General features: G+C 28.7%; 3 protein-coding genes across 4 annotated transcripts; all 3 read right to left on the bottom strand.

Moving 5' to 3' along the window:
• Nucleotides 1–1276: 1276 nt before the first annotated feature.
• LOC106326416 lies at nt 1277–2227 on the bottom strand. Its single transcript, XM_013764404.1, has 2 exons — nt 1494–2227; nt 1277–1338 (listed from the first exon to the last, which is right to left on the bottom strand). Exon 1 carries the CDS (start codon nt 2167–2169, stop codon nt 1525–1527), a length of 645 nt encoding a protein of 214 aa, XP_013619858.1. The 5' UTR covers nt 2170–2227; the 3' UTR covers nt 1277–1338; nt 1494–1524.
• A 5638-nt stretch (nt 2228–7865) lies between these two features.
• LOC106327482 (chloride channel protein CLC-c) lies at nt 7866–11424 on the bottom strand. Its single transcript, XM_013765642.1, has 8 exons — nt 11072–11424; nt 10487–10687; nt 10227–10404; nt 9895–10157; nt 9551–9820; nt 8350–9478; nt 8178–8274; nt 7866–8088 (listed from the first exon to the last, which is right to left on the bottom strand). Exons 1-7 carry the CDS (start codon nt 11266–11268, stop codon nt 8185–8187), a joined length of 2328 nt encoding a protein of 775 aa, XP_013621096.1. The 5' UTR covers nt 11269–11424; the 3' UTR covers nt 7866–8088; nt 8178–8184.
• A 12192-nt stretch (nt 11425–23616) lies between these two features.
• Nucleotides 23617–24830, bottom strand: LOC106326155. Of its 2 annotated transcripts, XM_013764178.1 has the most exons (3): nt 24591–24830; nt 23863–24516; nt 23617–23757 (listed from the first exon to the last, which is right to left on the bottom strand). In XM_013764178.1, the coding sequence occupies exons 1-3, from the start codon at nt 24739–24741 to the stop codon at nt 23747–23749; spliced, it is 816 nt and encodes a 271-aa protein (XP_013619632.1). In that variant the 5' UTR covers nt 24742–24830; the 3' UTR covers nt 23617–23746. The 2 variants fall into 2 exon arrangements, with proteins under 2 accessions (XP_013619632.1, XP_013619631.1); XM_013764177.1 differs by having other exon boundaries at nt 23617–24516.
• Nucleotides 24831–26084: the final 1254 nt, after the last annotated feature.

Genomic DNA, 26084 nt, shown 5'->3' with positions numbered 1-26084 from the left:
AATCCTAAATCTCGATGGGCCATGATAAAACCCAAAATATTAACGGCTGAGTTATGTTAATATTAATGGCTGAGTTATATTATGAGTTAAATAATAAAGTATTACCGTCTCGATCTCTACGAAGGCGTCAATGTTATATTAACCAACATGGCTGAGTTATGCCAAATATCATTGCTTAGTTATATGAACGTTACATTAATGGATTATTTCCCGATACTTGAATTGCCTGAAGAGGTTCAGGCGTTAGTGGTTGAACGTGTGGCCGGTAACTCCTTCACAGATGTCTATGGCCTAAGAGCATCGTGCAAGACGATGAAGGCGTTAGTAGAGCGGAGCAGGGTAAACCATTTTTACGATGTGTTATCCATTCCCAAGAGACTCAATATGCCTCCTGAGTTGTTTAAAACTTGCTACGCAGAGAGAAATCCAAGCACACTTTATATGAAGGGTGTACAGTTTTTCTTCACATTTAACCTTCAGGAAGAAGGACTTGCTTTCATGAAGCTTGCAGCGGATGAAGGATATGAGCGTGCTGTGTATACATACGCAATGACTAGAAAAATATTTTTGGGTGATGAGGAGTATTTTGCTCGTTTTACGAGGGAAGCAGTTGTCAGGATCAGGAAACTAGTTTGATCTCTAAAATGGGCATGGGGTTTGTCGCACAGTGACGAGTTTCTGGCAAAGAGGAACGAGGTCATTTCAACCGTTGTTCCTTCGTTCTATAGTTGCCAATGTGTTCATGTTATGGAGCGAGATTGGGTCTTGTGGTACATTGAAAACAGTAAGGGTGACAAAATGGGTAACCGCTGTTTCTGGATCAGAGAGTTGGGGCTCTTCTTCCGTGAGTTTGAACCGATGAGCGTGATTATGGACACAAGGGAGTGGTGAAGATGTATTCTATCAGAATCTTTTCTCTTTTTATGTTCTTTGCTGTGACATTATTACGGCTGATTTATATTTTGCATTATGGTTAGGTTGTTGTCTTTAATTACAGCTGATTTTTGTAAAAATGGTTCTCTTCAATTTCTAATAGTTTTCTTTAGCACACTTTTGGCGTTAAAATAAATTACGTTCTTACTCTTTTAGAATGGCATTCCATCTTATTATTTCACTACTTGTATTCTGTGTTTGTACTATATGTTTTCTAGGCATACATGGAACGTTTTTTCATCTATGGAGAGAACATTATGACCCTTGTTTAATTAATTAGAAGAAAGCGAGGATATACCTCCAAAGATTGCTTTCACCAATTCATTAGCTGCTCGTGCTACTGAAGAAACTTCACATGAACCAAAACACTTCCGAAGGTTTGCTTCTTCAAGTCAACTGTTCCTCCTTCAAAGATTTAAGATTTAGATTCAAATTTTACATAAAACGATACATATTTTCATTCAATTTTTAACTATATAAGACTAAAAAGGAAAGAAAAAAAAAGAAAAGCCATACATATTAGACACAACATGAAAGGGAAAAGGATTAAAATAAAAAACCTGAATCTATGAGTTCATGGCCATATATGTGTTATCGGCCTAAAAATATCTTTGGGGTAAATTTCTTTGGTCGGGGGTTGCGGATATCATCACGACAAGTAGGACATGAAGGCTTGCGGCCCAGCCACATGAGAATACAATCCCTGTGAAAATTGTAGTCGCAGCAGCGCAACTTGGTGATGATGCTCCTAGGACCAAAATCTTGTAGGCAGATTGGACAATCTGGTTCGGTTGGTATTTTAAGACCTCCAGAGTTGTAATCATTCACATCAATACAATTATTGATATATGTTTGTTTGACTGCTCCAACTTGAGCTTCAACCATGAAACCACTTCTTTTGCCCTCCTCCGTAATGGCGTCTTTGCAGATTTGAGGAAGGATGAACGGTTGAATCCAGGTGGGTATGATTGTCTTAGACAAGGCCTTAGCAACATAACCTCTGCAAATTTCTTCACCAGCAAGAAAACAAGGTGGGATCTCCAATCCAATAACCGGTGAAGCTATGGTTCTGTGTTTTAACAGATTTTCGCGAAGAACGCTACCATCCCGCACAAAACGCAGTTCGACTTCTCGGACCCGTATCGAGAATGATACTGGAGTATTGGAATGAATGGCACGCGTCTTCGATTCATAGTTTACAGTCTGCTTCGTTGAGATGATCCCGTCCAGGTCCATGATCGTTATTACCAAAGCGTTGCTAATCTCTTTTCTTAATTTGTTTCTCTTTTTTTTGTCAACTAATTTGTTTCTCTCTGTTGTGTTCCTCTTATTAGAGATCGATTGCTTAATATTTATAGAGAAGCAAGGGTTCGTCAAAAAGGAAATATGTTTTGAAAAAAAGGAAAAAATGCGTTTTCTAAGAAAAAAAGGAAAAGATTAACAAATAAAACAAAGGAAGGTACTTTCACCTCACAAACGGTTTTAATTTCTATTTTTTTATAAATTTATATTTGTTTTTCATTTTAGGTGTTCTATATTTTTTTAATATAAATTTACATTGTAGATGTATCATATATTTGTCATAATCTATCTATCATATTGAAAGTAATGTTTATTGTTTATTAAATAATAATATACTATAAATTTTTACGATTTTATATAAACAAATCTATACCTCACAAGTGAATTTAATGTTTTAATGTATTTTCTTAAATCATTTTTCTAAACAAAATAATAATCACAATCTCAATGAAAATGAAATTATAATTATGATTTGGGCTAAGGCGTTTTAATCTTTATTTGGACTAAGATAAGATATGATTAATGAAAAGCCCATTAGGTTTCCGTTTTTTTTTTCCGTGAACAAACGGCAAAAATAAACAGACTTTTTTTCTATCAAAACAAATATAAGATTCCGGCTTCTTTGTTCTCTCCGGCATAAGGAAGTTAGTAGAGACCGACATTTTATGATTCTCAATCAATACTAAGAATATGTATGAAGATCGTTAGTGAAAAACGGTAGCATATAAAGGTTTTGACATTTTTAGTTTTTATTTACAATCGATTTCTGATTCTTATGATCTTTAGGTTTTGTTTTATTTACAATCATTTTATGATTTTTATGATCCCATGTGTTGTATGAGAGGCAAGATCAAGCTTCCCCTGCTAAAAGACCCCCATCTTTTCTTATAGGTCTTCTTACAAAAGATGATGCTATTAGTAAGAATTTTAGAGACAATATCAGACCACTCAATATGATGTTTTCTTTTACATCGCTTGGAAGAAAGATCGATAATTCAATAAATAGAGGTAATGGACCAAAAAATTTCCAGACCATGGGGAAAACTATCATTTGATTGGGAGCATGAAGCCAGAGGCAAACAAAAATGCTAAGTTCTCTCAGTTGTATATTCATGACATTGAGAATGAGGTGGAAAATCGGCTATCTGCTTTTGAGGTACATCAATTATCTTTGCACCATCGTTTTCCTAAATGAAGTACATTTATTCAATTTTATAGACCAAATTGAATTTCCCTTAATTGTTTATATGTAATGTAACAGTGGAAACGGTGAAAGGACCAAAATAAGAGCTGATTTAGTACAGTCTATAATGGAAATGCTAAGGGAATGTAATGTCCATGTGAAGACCTTCCGTAATTCTATGGATAGATTCAACAGTAAGGATGAATGTGAGGATCTATCCTTGGTTTTAATCAGCAGCTGAGAAAAAGATGGGAGAATCTATAACCTGCTTACATCCTCTGAAGTTGTTGTTTTGGTCGTCGGTGATTTTCAAAATAACATGGATAAAAGGGATATAATTTTGGAAAAGAAATCTGGAAAACTTAAAAGGATCAACGAGCTACATCCTTGCTATCTACCACTTCAGTATCCACTGATTTTCCCTTATGGTGAAGATAGATTTCGGTTAGGTATTCAAAACGGTTATACGAAGAGCACAAAAACCAAGAAACCAAATATTACCATGAGGGAGTTCTTCTCATTTCGTATTCAAGTTCGTAATGCTGGTTCTCCGGTGCTTCTTCTTTCAAGGCATTTGCTACAACAGTTTCTGGTTGAGGCATAATAATCCAAATGAGAAGATTAATAATTTCATACTGGGCAAAGCGTGGGTTATTCATGATAAACAAATGAAACCCGTTATGAGAAGATCCAACTCCTGAATTTGTTGAAAACTTTGATCATAGGAAAAAAGATGTTCTGATAAATGACTCTTTTCTACGTTGTTTTGCTTTGTGGAATATTTTTAGACTATGAAAGATTTAAACATCATAAAAAAAAATTCATCTGGTTATGGTTTTCTCTCTCTCGTGAAATGACTGTATAACCGAAACCCCATCTATTGAGCTTCAAGGTAACACCCATTACTTTTTTTGCTTAAACAAGTAACCGTCTAAGATTGGGTATTATATTTGGCATTGTCCATTTAACTAATTGTCCAGATTGACTAGAACCGTCTAAGATTGGGGTTAACATGATGAGATTGTGGATCTTTTAACTTTTTTTTTTGTTATAATATATACTAGATTTTTACATGCGCTTCAAAATCGCGGTAGTATATTTGTTGAAAAATTTATTGATATAACTGTTTATTAAATAATGTGTTTCGCCATAAACATTTTCGGTTTTCGTTTTGACTCTAATTTTCTTTTATTGGTTTTCGATTTCAGTTTGGTTGTGTTTTTTTTTTGGTTTAGCAATATATGATAAATTTTGGTTATATATGAAGTTGGGTTTTGGTTAAATTGATTGAATATTTTGATATTTTGTGTAGTCTAGATATATAAAAATTTTGAATTTTTCGGTTCTGGTTACATTTCTGTTTTAAATAATTTCAAATAAAGGTAAAATAAAAAGCCTCATACTGTGAATCACCAATATACTAAAAATTGGACAAATATTTAGAAAATTATTTTATTTACATATCTATTTATTTAAGGTATAAATAATATAGCAAAGAATCTTATTATATAAATCTTGGTTCTTCAAAGTTGCTAATTAATATGATTGCGACATGTGTTAATTAATTTTAAGATTGTGACATGTGTCAAAAATATGTTACAATTCTCTTTTATTAGAATTTAAAAAAACAATAGAAAAATAAAATTATTATTACATTTTTTGGGACACTAGAAAAGGAAATTTTTTACAAAAATATAGTTTATTATTATTTTAAGGAGTTAAGAAAAGAAAAATTACTATTACATAGAATAATCTTTTAAAAATATTTGATAGTAAATTTAATTTTTGAAAATTCTATAAACAAGGAATAATTGTAAAAGCTATTTGAAAGTATTTTTTTCTTTTTAAAATATTTTGTATATTTTTCATTTTAAAGATACTAAAGAATGATATTATAAGAGAAAATATTAATTTTTTTTGAAAAACAAATTAAATAAAAACGAATTATAAAATCCTACAAGTACAAGAAATTATTTAATAAAAATCAAATACAAAAACTAACTATAAAATAAGTGATATTCCTTTTTTAAAACCTAAAAAAATAAAAATTTAAAAGTACTCTTATTATTTTCATATAAATAACTAACTTTCCTTTTTAACAGATAAATATATGCTACAAAAATATAAACCAAAATAAATATTATTTTCACATCTATATTTAGGTTTAAACTTCCTCATATTATTTTCACAAAAATAGTATTGACAAGAAAAATATTATCTGAGTATTTTCTTTTAATTTCTTTAAATAATTCATTTTTTTTATCATCCTTATTACATCTTATGATGCTAACACAAGTTTTTCTTAATTACGATGTTTTTATCTTACATAAGTATGTGTAAATATGAGGAATATATGTTTGTATGTATAAGACACAATATATAATTAACTAAACATAATTTTTTATTGAAAATATATTAGTTGTATAAAAATCTTAAAAAACAAAAACGAATTATAGTTGTAATTTTCCTTTTAAAAAAATTTAAAGTAACTTATTTCTTATAAATAACTAACTTTTCTTTTTAATAGATAATTTTGTGTAAAAAAATTATAAACCAAAAATAACTTCAAATATGTCACCCGATATGATTGTGAATTTTGTACCAAAAAAAAAATTGTGTATGTATTAATAAAAATCTATCATTACGTGAAAATAATTTTTTTTTCCTTAAATCCTAAATAAAAGAAATATAAAAAATAACTTTTTCCTCTTTTAATCTTAACCAAATAAGATTTTTTTTTTCTTTTAAATCAGAATTGTAAAAGTAATTTTTACTTTTAAAATTTAATGATAAATATGATACTGAAAATATTTAATTAAAAATATTAGTGATGTTGAGAAAACGAATTTTGAAAATAATATGATACTGAAAATATTTAATGAAAAATATTAGTGATATTGAGAAAATGAATTTTGAAAATAGCAACTTTTAAAAATAGTTAATATTTGCTGGAAATAATTATTTGATAGTATATTTATTTTATAAATCCTAAGAAATTAATTATAAAATATTATGTAATTTTAATTTTCTTTTCTAACCCCCTAAAACTGTAATAAAATATTTGATAGTTCTTTTCTTTAAAAAAAAAATCTTAAACAAAAGAGATTTGTATCATATTTTTTAATTCCTAACCAAAATAGAATTAAAGAAGTTATTTGATAGTATAGAAAATTTGATGATAAATATGATACTAAATATTATTTAATTAAAAATGAATTGTAAAAATAGTATTGATATGAACTGTAAAAATCATAATTTAAAATTATTTAATAGTAACTAGAAATAATGATTTGATTGCAATAAGATTTTTCTGAAATTCTAAACATAAGATAATTGTAAAAGTTTATATGATAAAACTTTTCCTTATCTATAATCCTAAACAAAAATATAAAAAAATATTTGATAGTTTTTCTTTTTTTTTTAATTGTAAATAAAAACGAGATTTATAAAATATATTTTTTCTTTTTTTAAAAAATCCTAACAAATGTAAACATACATATTTAATAGTATTTTTAAAAATGAATTTGATGACAAACATGATGCTAAAGCTATTAAAATTAAATATAAATCTAAACTTAGGATGTTGTCGATTGGTATTTATGTGTTTGGTTATACGAAAATCAAACACATGTTTGATATATATATTTTCATGTTTGCTCATAAAAAATTGATTATTATTATTGTTACCGTATATATGTTTAGTCAAAAACAAATCAAGCTTCATCATTATCTTATTACATTTTTTATTTTTACTATGTAGTAGTTTATAATTTATTTTAATTAAAATGTTATTATGAAAATATATCATTAATAAAAAATGAATCAAGAAAATTATTTAACATCAGATAAATTTAATAAAACATTAAATTAGTACATAAGAAAGTATATAATGTTGTCATTGCTTCTTGGTCTTATTTAACTTCCAAATTCCTTTTTATTTCATTATAATTATTATTTCGGGTTGGATCCGGTTTAAATTTTTACGTTTGGATGTTTTTTCTAACTCTAACAAATACTAAGTGAAACTTATGTGTGAAAACGAGTTCTTAACTATAAAATAAATTTTACATAACATATGTAAAAACAATTTTAAAACAATAATAAAATAATTTTTTAATATTTTTATTAAACTAAAATATCAATTAAAGCCCGTTGCAATGCACCGACCCAAATCTAGTAACAAATAATTTTAATAACATAAAGTTACTATCATTCAGAAAAAATGTTATAGTTTTTTATTAAAAATATAATTTGTAATGTTTATATTATGAAAAAATTATAATGTTGATATTTGTATATTTTCCAGACCGATCATATCATTTAAATTATTAGTGTTACATCAAAATATTATAAATGACATAGATCATACAAGTGTTAGTACATGCTTGTTTTTTAAGTGGTAGATTAACGTGGTTTACTTTTCATATAAAAAAATTGGTTTAAAATATTGAAAACAAACCATACTTTTATTACCCACAATTCACTACATTGCACAATATTCCCAATATTCTTCTCAACAAAAATAATTGAAACAAATGGTTATATAAATGTGGGCATAAGAGCAAATCAAATGCTCATCTGGGGTTTTAAATTTGATATGCACATATTCATCACAACGAGTATAAAAGGGGGAGAACTCTAAGAAAAATTTTCTCTTCATTCCTTATCACCTGTAAATAAAAATCAAAAAGATTCAATTAGATAAAAGAAAAGAAAGAAAATGGATACACAATGCAGGCAACAAGACTAAATGGCTAACCATATTTTCACTTGAGAGGATCAATGTGAGGGTAGAGCCCCAGGACATGTTCCGGCATGAAATCATGCCTTGTAAGTATCCCAACAATAGGCGGTCTCTGCGATACAAAAGGACAAAATGCGTAAGAAACGTAAACCAATCTCTAGAGAGAAAGATAGAGAGAGAGTCTGACCCCTGGTGTTTTGGGAACCACACACAAGTGGCGAAGGCCAAGTTGCCGGAAAAGAATAGCGGCTTTAGCTAGAGACAAAGTCTCAAGCACAGTGTAAGGAGAAGTGTTAGTGATGGGATGGAGATCAACATACATCTCCATCTCCTCATCACTTATAACCAAATCATCAATCTTGAGCCCTTTCCCCAACCCTGCTTTCGCAAAGTCACGGGCCTTGCAACTTCTAAGAATCTGAGAACCAAATGTCGTTTTCTGCTTGGAGAATCTCTTTCCTTGGAGAAGCACAAGGAGATGAGATCTCAAGGCGATCCCACACAGCTCAGAGGCTTCGGTGAAAGGCGGCTCATCAATCACAGGGAAGCCGTTATGACTCGTCATCTTTAAAGCCTGCCATATCACCCCAACCTTCTCAACTCGTGAAAAGGACAACAAAGGTCCAGCGACAACGTCCTTTGCCACCAAATTGCGCATGTAGGGCTCTGCATGGTCTTCCATGTAAGGCAGTCCTTTCATAGTCACAATCTGGTCATAGACCCCTTTGTTGAAACAATCGGCAACGGTTTTAGAGATCAAGAGTACAAGCATCACCAACGGCAGCATTAGGAGATTGTTTGTAAGTTCGAGAAGAATAACACATAGAGAGACCGTCATTCTCATCGTGCCTCCAAGGAAGGAAGCAGCTCCAAGCAGAGAAAACAGACCTACATCAAGCTGAGATACTGGTCCCAGAAGTCTACCCACCAGCCGTCCATAAGAAGCTCCAGCGAGAATGACGGGAATGAAAAGCCCAGAGGGTATAGCTATGCCATATGTTATGATGCCAAGGCAGTAGACAAACACAAAGAACATGGCGAGGGTGGAGATTTGGAACTCATTCTCAGACCTTGACGTGAAAAGACTGCGGATTGCATCGTCATTGGTGTTGAGAAGGAGTGAGGAAAGGTCATTGTAATGGTTTGGAGGACACTGGAAACTCTTGTAGATCCCGGATCGACCCACGCTTGGGCACTTTCCCTCTGATCCAATAGGACAAGGGGTACACTGTGAAATCCATGGAAGACCAAATGCACAGCACGAGCTCAGAATTGAAACCGCCATCACAAGCATCACTTTAAATCCCGGACCTCTCCTGCAAGTTATGGATAGAAGAATAAGAATTGAGAGAGCAGCCGAACACTTCATCTTAAGACAAGTGACTTACTCGTTGATTAAGGCATATGTGCGGAGGACAATGTCGACAAGGTAGTTGTAAAGGCCTCCAAGCACACCACCAACAACTCCAAGGAAGACAACCGCTAGAAGATCTGGTGTGCTGTAAAGAACTGGTCCAGAGTTTACGTCAAACATGATAAGACCTCCTTTACCGAACAGTCCACATTTGCCAGATCGGCAGAGCTCAATCAAAGTTCGTAACACTACTGCTACAACTGCGGTAGTGAAGAAGGTCCTCCAAAGAAGGGCACTCCTCCACCTAAAAGAGTTCAACAAAGTTAGTTAGACATGATCCTTTCAATAAAGGGTTATAAGGGAGAAACAGAAAATTACCAAGAAGCAGCTTCTTCAAGGGCGAAAAGCACACCACCGACTGGAGCACGGAAGGCAGCCGCCACACCAGCAGCAGCGCCGCAAGTGATCAGGTCTCTTCTGTCTCTATCGTTTTTGAAGAACCTGAGCCACTTCCATGTCAATTTATACTTTCTGGAACCACCTTGCCCAAGTAAATTAGCAATGCAAGCACCAGTGTGCACCATAGGCCCTTCTTTTCCAACTACGAATCCGGCAGCAACTCCAAATATTGACCCAAAGATCTGCCAATAAAAATCTTATTAATTATGTTCGATTCAAGACGCTTGGACAGATGGTTTTGGGATCTTTACCTTAACGAAGAGGGTGCTCGGAGCTAGTATTGAATAAGCATCTATACCATTGAGATAAGCTTTAACCTCAGGTATGCCAGATCCTGCTGCTGCCGGAGCAATGAAAGCACAGAGAGAACCAGCAGCAGTCGCCAAGATCAAGTTACAACCAGCGAATGCAAAGAAGGCCTGAAAGTATCTGCAGATTTCAAGAAAGTTTCCGCTGTCATTAGAGAACATCAGAAGCAGAGATGAAACAATGGAAATGCTATTAGACTTACTTTTCCTTGAGCATGAGGTTACCGGTGAGCAAGAGTTTGAATCCAGCTATGTTCTCAACAGCAAGGTTATTCAAAAAGCCGACGAGGCCAGTGGCTAAACCGATAAGGAAAGCAAGCGCCCATTTGAGAATAGTGTACTGAAGTATCTCAATCTTCTTCCTAGACCTCCAGTCCTGCTTGAAAAGATCATTCTCAAAGATCCTGCCCAAAAAAATATGAGCTTTAATAACAAGACACACCAAACTATCATAACAAATAAAAGGCAACACAGCAATAAAATACAAACACTAGGGAGACACATGCACACAAAAAACAAAAACAAAAGAACAGTTTAATCTAAAAGAAGATTACATCTTAAAGATTTAGAAGACTTAAAAACTCTTTTGCACTTTTACTTAAAAAGACAATGATGATGTCTCTTAAAAAGCTTCAGTTTTTGACCAATGAATTGAAAAAAAATGCAACACTACGCATAAAAAGTACATAACACGACAAAAAGCTACACGACCCAACAATCTTGTCTCGTTGATTGTCTCTGTTTTCCAAAACAACAGGAAAGTGAAATTGGGAAACAAAAAGACATACTCGTAATCAAGGCTTTCGATGGGACAAGTATTGGCTCCGACAATTGCGATCTGGGAAGTCGTGTTCTTTCGGTTCCTCGCGAGCAGAGGCTGTTGGAATCCGACAGATCCATCATCTAGAATCCCAGATATCTTCCTTTCGTACGCGTGGATGCCTCCTTCCACCTCTATATCATGGTCGTCGCTTCGATCATCCATCTCCTGTTCCACAGTTTCGATCCCGATCAGATAGGAGATTGGTGTTTTATAATTGGTTTATTTAAGAGAGCTCGTGTCCCCCTGGAATCAAGGACCTCTCGCGCTCAGGTAAATGTTAAAGTCGATTTTTTTATTATTTTTTTGGAGTTTTGGTTTAGGACGTAAGGTCAGGGGAGTTTTATTGTTTTCTTTTATTGACACGAGTTTTTGTTGTTTTCCTTTTCCTCCTTTATATTTAGCAAACCCAAGTCAATAAGAATGAAATGAACGAAAAAATGTCTCTTTTGTTTTAGTACGATTTGACTGGAAATTGTGGATCCTAAATTCACATTATGTATTTAAAAATATTTTAATCAGGTTCGAGTTTTTAAAAATGGATTATATTGATGAGTATCGAACTATACGTGTACAAAGGTAATAAAATCGAAAACTACAAAATAATGAACAAGGTTGTGTTGATGAGTATCCTTTTTTATGCAAAGGAGAAATGTACCCCAGCAAATACCTTTTTTCTTATTAGCAAATACCATTTCTTCTACGCATTAGGATGAACTTTTTAAGTTTATTTTATCTCATGCATAAAAGAGTTGTACAGTTTTGTATTTTTAAATTATGTAAGGTGGAGCCGACCTTATAATTTAGTCCCTACAACGTTATCCTAACATAAACAAATTTAAGTCTACATTAGGAATTTGGGGGTGGTGGAAAGCCGTCTTAGGATATCATTCTTATGGCTAGTGACTATAAACTATATAAATTTTAAAGTTGACCAATTTTAAAAATGAAATAAATTAACAGTCTATTTATCTGAAAGGAAATTACCTTTTAAATTTCATAAACGAAAAATGCTTGGATTCTATATGATATTATTTACAGTTTAGGATGAATCAACTAAAAGCTTCTAAAAAAACTAACAGTTTCAAACTTGAATTTCAAAGTCTCAACTTAAACCGTTAGGAAACCTGAGCTCATTCATTTGAATTTTGGAGTTCAGATTTAATCTGGAAACCTCGTTTGAATGTTTGGTCACATGGTAGTAACCTTTGATCATATTAAAATTCTTTAGTTTGTCGTACATATTCTTGTTTAATTGTTGCATGGCAAAATAATTAAATTTGATTTAAACCGGATCGAAGGTGTTACAGTAATCCTTTATTGTGGGTAAACGAGCACTCATCTCGCAACTTCGACCGTTGATGTGGGTGGGTGCTAGCTTTAGGTGTCATGTTTGTATCTATTCAGTGTGCTAAATCTGAGTCAATAGACTTACCGTTTTAGCTCTTCATAATTCTCTGAATGATTCTATGTTACTCACCTCTCTTTCTTCCAATTTTCAAGTGATACTGAGATACATATCGCATTTCGTCTTAGAAACTCGTTTATCTTTGATTTTTGGGAGCATATATCTAACACCCATTCAAATATTTATACAAAGAGATTGTGTTTGGTTCAAATCCAAAAACAAGTAATTTAGAAACAGTACCAAATTATATTGTATATAGTGTAGATTTGTTTTTTTTTTTAAATTACCATCTATTTGCATAATTTGTTTAAAATGTTAATTTTATAAATTTGATTTATTAAAATTTTGATTGATTTTGATGTATTAAAAAAATTAATGGTAAAACTTCTCAACTAAGTGTGGTTAGAGAAAACTCCTAAATTAGCATCTGTTTGTTTTACGGTAATGGATAGTCTAAATCATTAAATAAAGTTAATTTGGAGATTTTAATTAAATACTTCGAAACAAACTTAATTGACATGTTTTATCATCTCCTATATATTAAAAGAGAAATATTGTCATTTAATGCTTTCACATTACATTGTACATGTGTCAGGCTCACATCAATTTCAATTTGAGTATGCTGACATGTCGGTTTCATAATCATTTAATAATTAATGCATTCACATACTATTTTTTTTAATTCTACCGTAGATAATTTAATGTGTTTACACTAATTTTTTTTACTCATCTCATTTTAGTTATTATATTTTTAACCTTTGTATTAGTGAACTAAAGTTTTCTTCGTAAAACTACTGAATAATATCATTTTGAAAAAAAAAGAAAAAAAAATATAATTAAGATTCACATCAGAATGATGGAATGAGAATGTTTCAAAATTAAAAAATGATGGAATGAGAAAGTTTTAAGATTCACTCCCCTGACTTTCCATCAACTATAATGATGGAATGAGAATGTTTTAATAAATTAAAAGTTTTGTATCTTGCCGAAATTAGCCATGGTTGATTATTTTGTATTTTATTTATTATTTTATTTTAATATTAAGTATATTTGGATTTTTTTTTTAAAAATACATAATTAAAATGGGTATTCGAACTCAAATCCGAACCAAACCGGCAATAATTTAGCATAAAATGGGTATTTAAAATAATATAATATTTTATTTTAATATTAAGTATATTTGGATTTTTTTTTTAAAAATACATAATTAAAATGGGTATTCGAACTCAAATCCGAACCAAACCGGCAATAATTTAGCATAAAATGGGTATTTAAAATAATATAATATTTTATTTTAATATTAAGTATATTTGGATTTTTTTTTTAAAAATACATAATTAAAATGGGTATTCGAACTCAAATCCGAACCAAACCGGCAATAATTTAGCATAAAATGGGTATTTAAAATAATATAATATTTTATTTTAATATTAAGTATATTTGGATTTTTGTTAAAAAATACATAATTAAAATGGGTATTCGAACTCAAATCCGAACCAAACCGGCAATGATTCGAACCAAATCCAAACCAAAATTTGTAAATATCTGAATATGATTTAAATTTCTAACCGTAAAAATCCAAAATCCGAATATATTAACTGAATCCTAACGAATATATGAATGCTAAAACTTTACAATAAATCCTTTAATGCGACATACAATAAATAATTTAATAAACTATTTTACTCCGCGTATAGCGCGAATTACTACCTAGTTAAAAATTATTCTAGGACACGGAAATCTTAAATTCATCTTAAATTCAGTTTTTGATTTTGCTAGATGATCATCCAATAATGCTGCCCATATGCTAGCACCCAAGGGACCATCCACTGGAGTTTTTAATAATTGTTGTATTTACCTTCCTAATTTGTTAACTCCAATATTATGACGATATGTTATCAAGTTAAGAAAGTTATAATTTCGCTTGAAAAGAAATATAGACCAACTCTTAACAACTATTTTCTTCATTTATCATACACATGATTAATCAAAAATGAGATTTCAACAAAAAAAAATTGTGTTTGAACGCATAATCCATGTTAAGAAAGTTCTAATTTCGCTTGAAAAGAAATATAGACCAACTTAACAACTATTTTCTTCATTTATCATACACATGATTAATCAAAGATGAGATTTCAACAAAAAATTGTGTTTGAACGTATAATCCATGTTCTCAACCAACAAATTCGCATCAGATTTACAAACACATGTACAATAAACCAAACTAGATCTCGACCCGCGGGTGTTTGTTTGCAGTTTTATATATGTAGATATTTATTTTAGATCATTAGTATTATACATTTTTAAAAGTTAATAATATATTTAAATGTTTATATAACTATTTTAGATACAATAATCTAATAATTTTATACTTTATATGTTGTAGTTAATCAATTGTTTAAAACCGTCATATGTATTTGTTGGTTCTTATTGTATATTTATCTTAATGCATTTGCATTTAGTTATTAAAAAAACTTTATATATGCATAAATAACATATTTGAAAATTAATTTGTATATAATTTATGCTAAATTCTTACCCACTTTTCAAAGCTGTATTTCCTTTTAGCAATATTTTTTTCTTTTATACATTTTAGATAATATATTATTGTATAAATAAAAATATTAATTTTATACATGTAGTATATATAGTTTGATAATGTTAAGTCGTTCTGTCATCGTATTATATTTTTAAAACGAATATTTTATATTTATGAAAGTAAAATTTATAAATTTATCAATTTAATATAAATTTATCTTTTTAGCTCAACATAATAATTTTATTTTAACATGACTGATTATGATTATAAAAGAAATAAAAAAGATATTTTTTTTTTCTTTTTATAAACGATAATTGAATATATATTAATGCATAATAATAGTTCATTGCTAATTAAAAAATTAGTGAAAATATTTATATAAACTTTTTGAAAATTAAAATATTTTTAAAATATTTATCAACAGATTTGTTAGAATAAACTTTAAATATATATATATATATATATTTAAAATGAAAAGATATCATGATTAAAGTAGTCACAAATATTTTATATTATTAGCTTTAATGAAATACATGTTAATTTTTATACATGTATTATATAGTTTGCTAGTGTTAACCCATCTTACCAACGTATTATATTTTTGAGCATAAATATTTATAATTATGAAAAAATTATATATAAATTTATTAATTTAAAATAATTTTACCATATTTAGTCTATATAATAATTTTATTTTAATACGATTGATTATGATTATATAATAGATAAAAAGTAGGATATAATTTTATTTTTATTTTATAAATGATAACTAAATATATTAATGTATAATAATATTTCAAAATTAATTACGAAATTAGTGAAAATATTTACATATAATTTTTGAAAATTAAGATCCTGTAAAGACTTTATCTTTTAGATTTAGAAATCTCAGTAATATGCAAGATGTCTGTGATCCGATGAGTTGAGAAAAAAATCATATACCTTGAACATTACGTGAAACTTGGGTCTCTGAATTTTAACCATGGTTCTTGAATTAAGGTTTAATATCCAAGACAGATTTGAACTCTAGTGTTAACAACATCTAATGCGTTTGGGTTGAATTTTTGTTTAATTATCTTCTTTTTTTTTAAAGTCTTAAACATTGTTACCATTATCCTGTTGGCTTTAAAGCTGGTCGAGCTAATAAAGAATACACAGGTTACATGGAGAATGAGAAGGTGACAAAGGAACTTAACCATATGTGTGTTACTGATTCGTTTGTGTACGTCAAAGTTTGTGGAAGTTATGAGACTAAGATTAGTCAATCAACGCAGTAATACCTTTGGTACAAAGCATTTTCTTAAGAGTTGTAATACAATTGTCAATACATGGGCTCTGAAATAGATAATCTAATCTATTCTGTACAATTTTTTTAATAATCTTTAGACATGTTCTTTAGCTACGAGTTATCATTAACTCACACATGAGTTAAACTAACTTTCTTGACTCTTTATCAGGTAATGGCTACTCAATCATCAGAAGCAGAGCTGACATGGATGAACAAGTGGTGAATAATCAATACGTTATGGTAACTTGCGCCGTTAAGCTGAGAAGATAAGGGCTCTGTTCTGTAACCATTGCGTCCGGACAGCAGCTAAAAGTATCTCCTCCTCAGAATATTCTAAGTCGTAACCCTTACGCCAAAATTATTTGAAAAATAATCGTATATTTTGTAATATTTTGCGTGGTCAGTTTAAACATATGAGAACTTCTTAAGGAATAAAAAGTGAATATTCGGAAAGTAAGATATTTCTGTTGAAACATATTTTTAGTTTTGATTATACTTGTTTTGCAAAAAAAAAAAAAACAACCGGTCTTGAAACAGAGCACACTACGAATGATTAGTATGGTTTTAGATATATGTATGTATGGTTTTATAATTTACACTAGATTTTGCCCCGCGCTTAAAGCGTGGGATTTGATTCTTTTGTAAATATTTTATTTTATAGTCAATAAATTTTATATTATATTTTGGTTTATGAATCAATATTACTATTTTAAATTTGTATGAAAAGAAATATAGATGTATTTCATGATGTATTTTATATTATCTCTGATTTTTATTTACTATATTGAATCAATTTTCAATAATATTATAATTTTTTATATAATTATTTCTCAATATTTAAATTTTTTTGGCGGTGTAATATTTTTTACTTATGAAACACCTAATTTATAAAATTCGAATTTGATTTCTTTTTTTTGAAACAAATAAAAATGTGGATTTAATATATTGATTGGTCTCTGTAACTCATTTTTAAATTTTATTTGAATATACTTAATATACAATGTGTATTATGTTATATTTATATTTGGGTCATATGTGTATGTATGGTTAATAAATTAATATAGAATATATAATTTTCAGAATAATTGATAAGTATTAATTTCAAATTCATTTTACGTGGCAAAATATAAAATATTATTATAATAATTGATAATCATTAACTTTACAATTTTCTCATATTTTGCGTCAAATATTATCTAGTGTGGAATCAAATCTTTTGAAAGTACAATATTCATATAAATTTTTCTACAGTTTCAAAATATATATGTAATATCTATAAAAAAATTACAATATCTATAAAAAAAATTCTACAGTTTCAAAATATATATGTAATATCTATTTCCCACACTTTTTAGTGATGTTTTTTTCTCTATTAATATGACTATATCAAAACATGCTATTATTTTTTTTGATAGATGTCTAATATCAATACTAAAATGAGAATGTTCATATTTATATATTGATTATATTATGCATATCATATAGTTGTATATTAATAATAACATCAATGTTGAGAATATTATAGGCATATATTAATTATAAATAATATCAACTTACGGTTTGAAGCATGTATTAATTTGTTTTGATGTTTGTCTTTTAAGCTAACAATAAATTTCTAAATTGTCCAACATAAGTATATATTGTGAGATATGAGCATTAATAGGGGAAGTAAGGTTTAGTTAGTGTTGTGTATTAGTTTTAGGAAATTCTGGTTTTTAATTAATTAGGAAAATCGTGTTTGATATTTCAAATATTTTCCAAGAATTTTTAGTTAAATTTAATTGCAGTGGCATTAGTTTGTAAATATTTTTAAAAAATCAGGGTTAATTCAAATTTGTACTCCTGTTTTAATAGATTAGATAGATGTATAATGTTGGTCAAAACTTGTTAACCGGAAGTATAGTCTCACTACAAATGTATTATAAACATATAAATTTATCATATATATATATATATATAATGTTGGTCAGAACCGGTTTTTGATTAATCTAGTTTTAGATAGATGAATGAATTTATAATGTATGTAAAATTCATGGTCAGAATTGTGAAAATATGATATATATATATATATTTTTATCAAATGTTTTGAACAAACCGGCTGAATATTTTTATAATGTTAGGTTCAATGGTTCTAATGAGATTGACATTGTAATGTGTTAACGATGAAGAAAATGTATGTTGGTTAACCAAACCGGATTCTTAGGCTTACGTGTCATTATAGTTACGATTATAGTGAGTATTTTAGTAATAATGAACCACGCTTAGAAAACGCGGATTTGTTTTCAAAATTAAATATATTTTTCTAAAATAAATTTCTACATAATATATATAGTGTATAGGTTTGTGTACATTTATCCGAAATCACGAACTATACTGTAGCAAACTGGAAAAAAAATGAAACCTATATTAAACTGATTTTCATAAATAATCGAGCAAATCCTATATCTCTAGAACCAAAAAACTAAAATCAATCGTGAAACATTTAAATGGTACGAATAAAACATTTTATTTTGAAATTTATTCAACTCCATTTAGTAGGAGTACATATGTAATTTATTGACGAATTAAGATATAAGAATTATTTTCATATTTGATCTAGACCTACAATTGGACCAGTAAACTGGTGGACGTATGGACTGGCTTATATTTTTCATGTAACATTCTATCATGATTCTACCAACTTATATGTTTCCAAGAAATTTAGATTTAATGAAAACCTATTAATTAAAAATTTGATAAAATTGAAAATCCTGCCATTAACCTGTGAACCGACATAGGTTGACCCGATAAAAACTTAGAAAATTTTGATAATATTTTTTTTTAAAAATTGATTATAATTAACTATTTGATTTGTTATATAAAGTAAGCACATTGTATTTATGTTATGAATTTTAATTTATAAAAAATTTAATGATCAATATTACGACAATTTTAATGTAGATAATTTATTTTTTGTTTAGAAGCATACAGTGAGTTTATGCATATTAATAAAATTTAATTTACGATTGTTGAATTGGACTTTCTTGATGAGTTATAAGTGGAATGAATTAGATTAATGGGTATGTATAGTTTTTGAGCCCAAAAACTAAAAAAAAAAATTGTCGTTCATAAAAAAATCAATTATTCTGTAGATTTAGAGGTATTTTTGAGAAAATTGACATTTTTATTAAAGAAAAAATAGGAATGTTTCTGGTTTAATAGTATAATAAACGGAAATTTTATTTTATCTTCCTCTTAAATTTTGGAGATATTATTGTTAGCATAATTTCAGAAATATTGAAAATATATTAAATTTTAAAATTTTGTAATTGATTATATTAGGTTTGTTAAAAGTTTAATTGAGGAAGTTATGGTATATTCGAATATTTAGGATATCTTATATATTAAAACAAAAGTCACAACTTTGATTCATGTGTGATTTTTTTTTAAAAAATAAAATTAATAGACTTATTACTAGAAAGTCATGTTACATTTGATATCTAATCTTATCATTTAAATTTTGGGTAACTAGAAATTTTTATTGGACTATCAATAATTGGATTTAAACAATAGATGATTCATTAGATTTATAGATAGTATAAATTAAATATATATAATTTAATGTTGTAATACTATACTTCTATATGCTAAATATTTAAATATTTGTCGATGTTAACTTTTAAAATTATAAAGATTTTTTTTAAAATAAAAAAAATCATATTATCTAACATTGATTAATCTTTAATAACTTAAACCAATAAAATTTTTTTAAACTATATAGTTTATTTTAAAAATTAAAAAAAAACTAAATGTTTAATTATTTACTCGATAATATAAATCTATGAAACGAAAATTTTAATTTCTTAAAAAATTTCTAAATTTGTGAAATATTACAACATCTTTGAATATGACAATAAAACAATATTTTACTAATCTTTATATATATAGTTGCGATTTTAATAATGAAATAATAATCCGAAAATATATATATAGAATAAGATACAAATACATGTGAAAGTTTGAAACAATCTATTCAATAAAAAAAATATACAGTAAACTTATTATATTTTAAAAATTGATAGACACATATATATTATAATATATACCAATTTAGAATTGAAAACAAAATATTTATATAAAATAAATGAAAACAAAAATCTGCACGGTTGCGCGGGTCGAGATCTAGTATTTCATTACTATCTTTGATATATTCTCTAAGTATTATTAAAATATGAAAGTTGTTCGTCAGTATGCAAAAATATTAATGATCTTGTAAGGCACCAAAATCAGTCGCTATCAAATTTTCAAATTCCATGCAAGTTTTGTAATCTCGTTGCATCGTAGATTTGTGATTGCAAAATTTTGTGTTAATCTTAGCTCCATAAAAGATGATTTTCATAGCCGATGTTACTTGCGTGTTTTTTGATGATTATAAATTAAAGTGCATATTCACCAAAACAATAAAGTATATTTCATTTTCATTCAAAGATCCCACGTAAGATTTGTGTAGATGAGAATGGAGCTTATCAATTATGAATGACAAAATCTTGAATAATTTTAATGATAGTGTGAATTTGCAAGCATATTCTCGTTTAAAACTCTTGTAAATTACTCCTTCTGTTTTATTTCATAAAGAGAGACTTTTTAGTATTTTCACACATATTAAGAAAACACTTTAAACTACCATCATAAATGTATCATTTTTTGTAATTTTCAATTTTCAATAACTTTTAACCAATAGTAATTCAATAAAATCAATTAATTTTCTTGAAATTTACAATTTTTTCATAGAAAACATAAAAAATACATTCTCTGTGAAACAAATTTTTTTCTAAAAAGTCTATCATTAAAAAACGGAAGGAGTATATGGTTAACTCACATAAGGAGTAAAAATCCTGTGAATGGTATATAATGTTATTGAATATTGAGTTACGTATTGTTAGAGATAAATAAGGGAAAACCTAAAAATATTAGTCTAATGAAAGAGTCTACCAATTTTACATAAGTAGATTTTTTCAGAATGTTTCTTCTTTAGTTAGAAAATAAATATAACATGAATTTCTAGGATACGTCCAATTTTTTTAAAAAGTGATGTTGTGACCTATGTTTTAATATATAACTAGATTCTGAGTATATTTTTTGTTTCAAAATTATGCAAAGTTTTGTTATCAATGTTATTTTTATAACAATAATCTTGTGATTCATATAATATGAATGTGGCCAATATGAATCCCCTATATATTAATTGAGAAGCATTTGAAAAATTAGAACCTTCATTTTGTATTAATTAAAAAAAAACTTCAAATCCTAGGTGGTACTCTAAATGCCTTCTAAATTCTATTTCAAAGAATTCTAGAGCATCTAATATAAAATATAGTTTAATCTAATGGTGTCACATTATTTCATAATTATATAACACTAGAGAACATTATATTAACCTAAAATATAAGAAGTGTGTATTTTTCGTTAAATAAAAGCTACAGAATTACCTAATATGATTTACATATATACGGCAATTAATGATTATGAATTTTCATCATTTTTGGTTTAAATTTATATTATTAAAAAATTAAATAATCACATTAACCATATAATAAAAAAATAGATTTTTTCTTATACGTTATATTTTGAATTTTTTAAAATGACTTTAAATTACAAAAATGACGAAACCTTATATGTTATATATTTTTTAGGTGCGACTTTAAAATACAAAAATGAGGACACCTTATATGTTATATTTTTTTCTATGTTAATTTTATTATATATTATATTTTGAATTTTTTTAAAACGACTTTAAATTACAAAAATGTAAGTTTTCCTTAAGTATACGACTAAAAACATTAAAATGATATATGTCAATTAGATGGTTGATTTGAAAGCTTTCAAAACCATATGGAAGATAAAAGTCAAAATAATTTAACTGTGGAAACAATACTGTTTATTTTTTTCAAAAATGTGTTCGATGAAAAAAATTAGGTTTTTATGTCATAATTTGTTTAATATCCACCAGAGAACATTATATTAACCTAAAATATAAGAAGTGTGTATTTTTCGTTAAATAAAAGCTACAGAATTACCTAATATGATTTACATATATATGACAATTAATGATTATGTATAATCATCATTTTTGGTTTAAATTTATATTATTAAAAAATTAAATAATCACATTAACCATATAATAAAAAAATAGATTTTTTCTTATACGTTATATTTTGAATTTTTTAAAATGACTTTAAATTACAAAAATGACGAAACCTTATATGTTATATATTTTTTAGGTGCGACTTTAAAATACAAAAATGAGGACACCTTATATGTTATATTTTTTTCTATGTTAATTTTATTATATATTATATTTTGAATTTTTTTAAAACGACTTTAAATTACAAAAATGTAAGTTTTCCTTAAGTATACGACTAAAAACATTAAAATGATATATGTCAATTAGATGGTTGATTTGAAAGCTTTCAAAACCATATGGAAGATAAAAGTCAAAATAATTTAACTGTGAAAACAATACTGTTCATTTTTTTCAAAAATGTGTTCGATGAAAAAAATTAGGTTTTTATGTCATAATTTGTTTAACAATTAATGATTATGAATAATAAAGATTTGATAACAATTTTTGCATCCTTCTTCATTTTGTTTAATTTTATATTATTAAAAAAAATAAACAATCACATTAACCATATAATAAAAAAATTAGTTTTTTTTCTTATATGTTATATTTTGAATTTTTTAAAATGACTTTAAATTACAAAAATGAGAAAACCTTATATGTTATTATTTTTTTTTAAAACGACTTTAAATTACAAAAATGTAAGTTTTCTTTAAGTGTACGACTAAAAATATTAAAATGACATGTATCAATTCGATGGTTGATTTGAAAGCTTTCAAAACCATATGGAAGATAAAAGTCAAAATTCAACTGTGAAAACAATACTATTCACTTTTTTTCAAAAATGTGTTCGATGGAAAAAATAAAAATTTTATGTCATAATTTGTTTAATGTCCAATCCAATCAACCCATGATGTATTAATTGTAGTTTTGTTCAATTATTTTTAATAAAAATTGATCCGATCTATCGGAAAAAAATTATATAATAATAAGAAAAAAGATTTTATATATACAAATAAAATGATCAAATATATAAAAAAAAACTATCGATAATATATACAATAAACTGTATCTCTGTAACTACCTTTTATTAGTTAATACATATTTTTGTAATTGTATGTTATAAATTATTGGTGACCACTTCTTTTTAACAGAAACAGTTATATATAGATGCTGTATGATTTTAATTGGACTGAACTTATATCATCTGGACATGTTGCAGATTTAATAGTATTGATGATATAAAATCTTGCAGCCTTTTCACAAAAACATTCTCCTGCAGCATATCACGCACGCAGGCGCACACATTTAGTAGATACCTACAAATGTTGAAAACTGTAAACATACACAGATGGTTGCCGCAAATGTCATGCAGCAATATCAGAGACGAAGGACATGGTTCATAGGACTTTGAGGAACACTACCTGTTCTACCCCAGAACCTACGTTCTTCATTACACCCGCACTTTCCATTACCAGTACCACCACCGGAGTTATGAGCGTTACCGGGTGGATCCCAGCCTCTCTGTAAAACTAACGGGGGTGATGGTGGTGGTCGCAGCCTACAAGTCAAGCAGTTAGGTGGCTGAAGGTAACCATTGTGGTAGTGATAGCTATGTGGTTGAGTGATGTTTGGACTGCTCTGTACTTTATGCATTGGGTAAAGCCTGCTCAACTGGTAGCTGCTACCAGTTTCAGACAGCTCGTGATTATATCCATCAGGTGATGATTCTGATCTCGGAGAAGAAGAAGCACTAGCAGAGAGGGTGAAAGAAGGTCTTGTTTTGATTGGGGCACGAAGAGAAACACTCTTGCGAAGAATGCCATTGACTGCTTCGATGTAGCGCTGCTCTATCGTTTGTGGCTCGATAGGACCTAACTGATTCTCGAGAACCAATGGGTTCGCAGGAAACAAGAAGGTCCTGAGCTTCGGAGCTTCGTGACGGTTGTATTCATCCATCATGTGTTTGAGATCTTCGTCCGACTTTACGGAGACTAACGCGTCGAGATCTTCGGGGATGATTTGGTATTTGAGCACGACGTCGTTCTCGGTGATTTCTGTGAGTTTCTTCATGAGTTCTGAAATTAAATTAAAAAAATATTTCACGTCGATGATTTTGATTACGGCAGGAGAAGATTAAGAGTCGTTTTACCGGCGAATGTGATGTCAGGAGAGACGGCGATGACGCGAGTCTCTCCGCCGACGTATTTGAGAAGGCCGTCGGAAGGTCTAGGGAGGATTTTGCCGCCAAAGCTGCTCATAAACTTCACTTTATTCCTCGGCGATCTCTCTCCCATGGACATTTTTGCCGCCAGGATCTTTTTCGGGTTATTTTTTTGAAAAATAAAATAGGAAATATCAAAGAAAACAAAGAAATGCAAATTGAAACCCCGATTAATATATTTTAAAAGATTGATGCTCTAGCCTCTTCCTTCTTCGGATCAATTAAAAATGATGAGATTGATGTAGAAATGCACGATGAAGAAGAAGAAAAGAGGTTGATCAAATTGTTGTTAATTCGGGAGTTTTTCAGAGTTTTTTCTACAAAAAATATTATAAAGCAAGAAAATAGGTGTAGGAGATTTCGTCGCCATAAGATTTTATTAGATTGTTGGGATTTTGGCTATTTTTGGATTTTATTATTGATAAGAAAGCAGCATTTGCATGTCACAAATGTCACCTTATAGCAAACTTTTTCCAGTTTTTACAAACTATTTTCTTCTTTTGTGCCAACCCAAGTTTATATACATCATTCATCGTGCTTTTCTAAGACCATCTCTAATTCACCTCTATTTTTATTTCTATATTTTTCTATAAAATAGAAAAAATTTATTATAGAGATGAAATTGCTCAAATGTATGCATCTATAATAGAATTTTTCTATATATAGAAAAAAAATATAGAGATATGTTATTTTCACCTCTAAATGTAGAGGCAAAAAATAATTTTTCTTTATATTTTCTTCTAAAATATAGGAACTCTATTATAAAGAGGTGATTGGAATAAGCTGTAGTTGTATGTTTTTTGCTATAGAATTTAAGCTGTAGATTTATTTGATGTAAATTATGTTGCTGTACATTTGTAAATCACTATTTATTTCCTCTGGAAATAAAGCGCTCTACACCATATTTTGATTTTGTAGAGATTTTTTTTGTTGTGAGTTTTTAAAAAAAAGAAAAACTCGATTGATTGACATATATGACTCTAGATTAAATTTTGGTTGTCTAGAGCATCTATAGCCGCAACCAATCACCCTTATAAACATATATTGGAGCATTTTCACCTCTATAATAGGGATCTCTATTTTAGAAAGAAATTACAGAAATGTATATTGGAGATGCTCTAAACTGGTTTTCACTATTTAATTATTCTTGAACCAAACTATTTTATCTTAAACCAAATTGAAACCCTTTTCATCTCGTTAAGTGCAACAGTACCTTTTAATTTATACATTCCCTTGTATTTTCATCACCAAAAAGAAAACTTGCCGTCATCCTACAAACCACCATGATCTCCTGCATCTTCTTATTCCTCCGAGTCCGCTCTCTCATGCGTACCAATCTTTATTTCATATGTGTTTTTCTTCTCCTTATGATATTCTTGTTATACTCTCTCTCACCCCCCCCCCCCCCCCCCCCCCCCCCCC

This window comes from Brassica oleracea, chromosome C2, assembly GCF_000695525.1.
Source record: "Brassica oleracea var. oleracea cultivar TO1000 chromosome C2, BOL, whole genome shotgun sequence".
Classification (NCBI taxonomy): Eukaryota; Viridiplantae; Streptophyta; class Magnoliopsida; order Brassicales; family Brassicaceae; genus Brassica; species Brassica oleracea.
The sequence above is the reverse complement of the archived record's forward strand: the minus strand, read 5'-3'. Positions and strand labels throughout refer to the sequence as shown.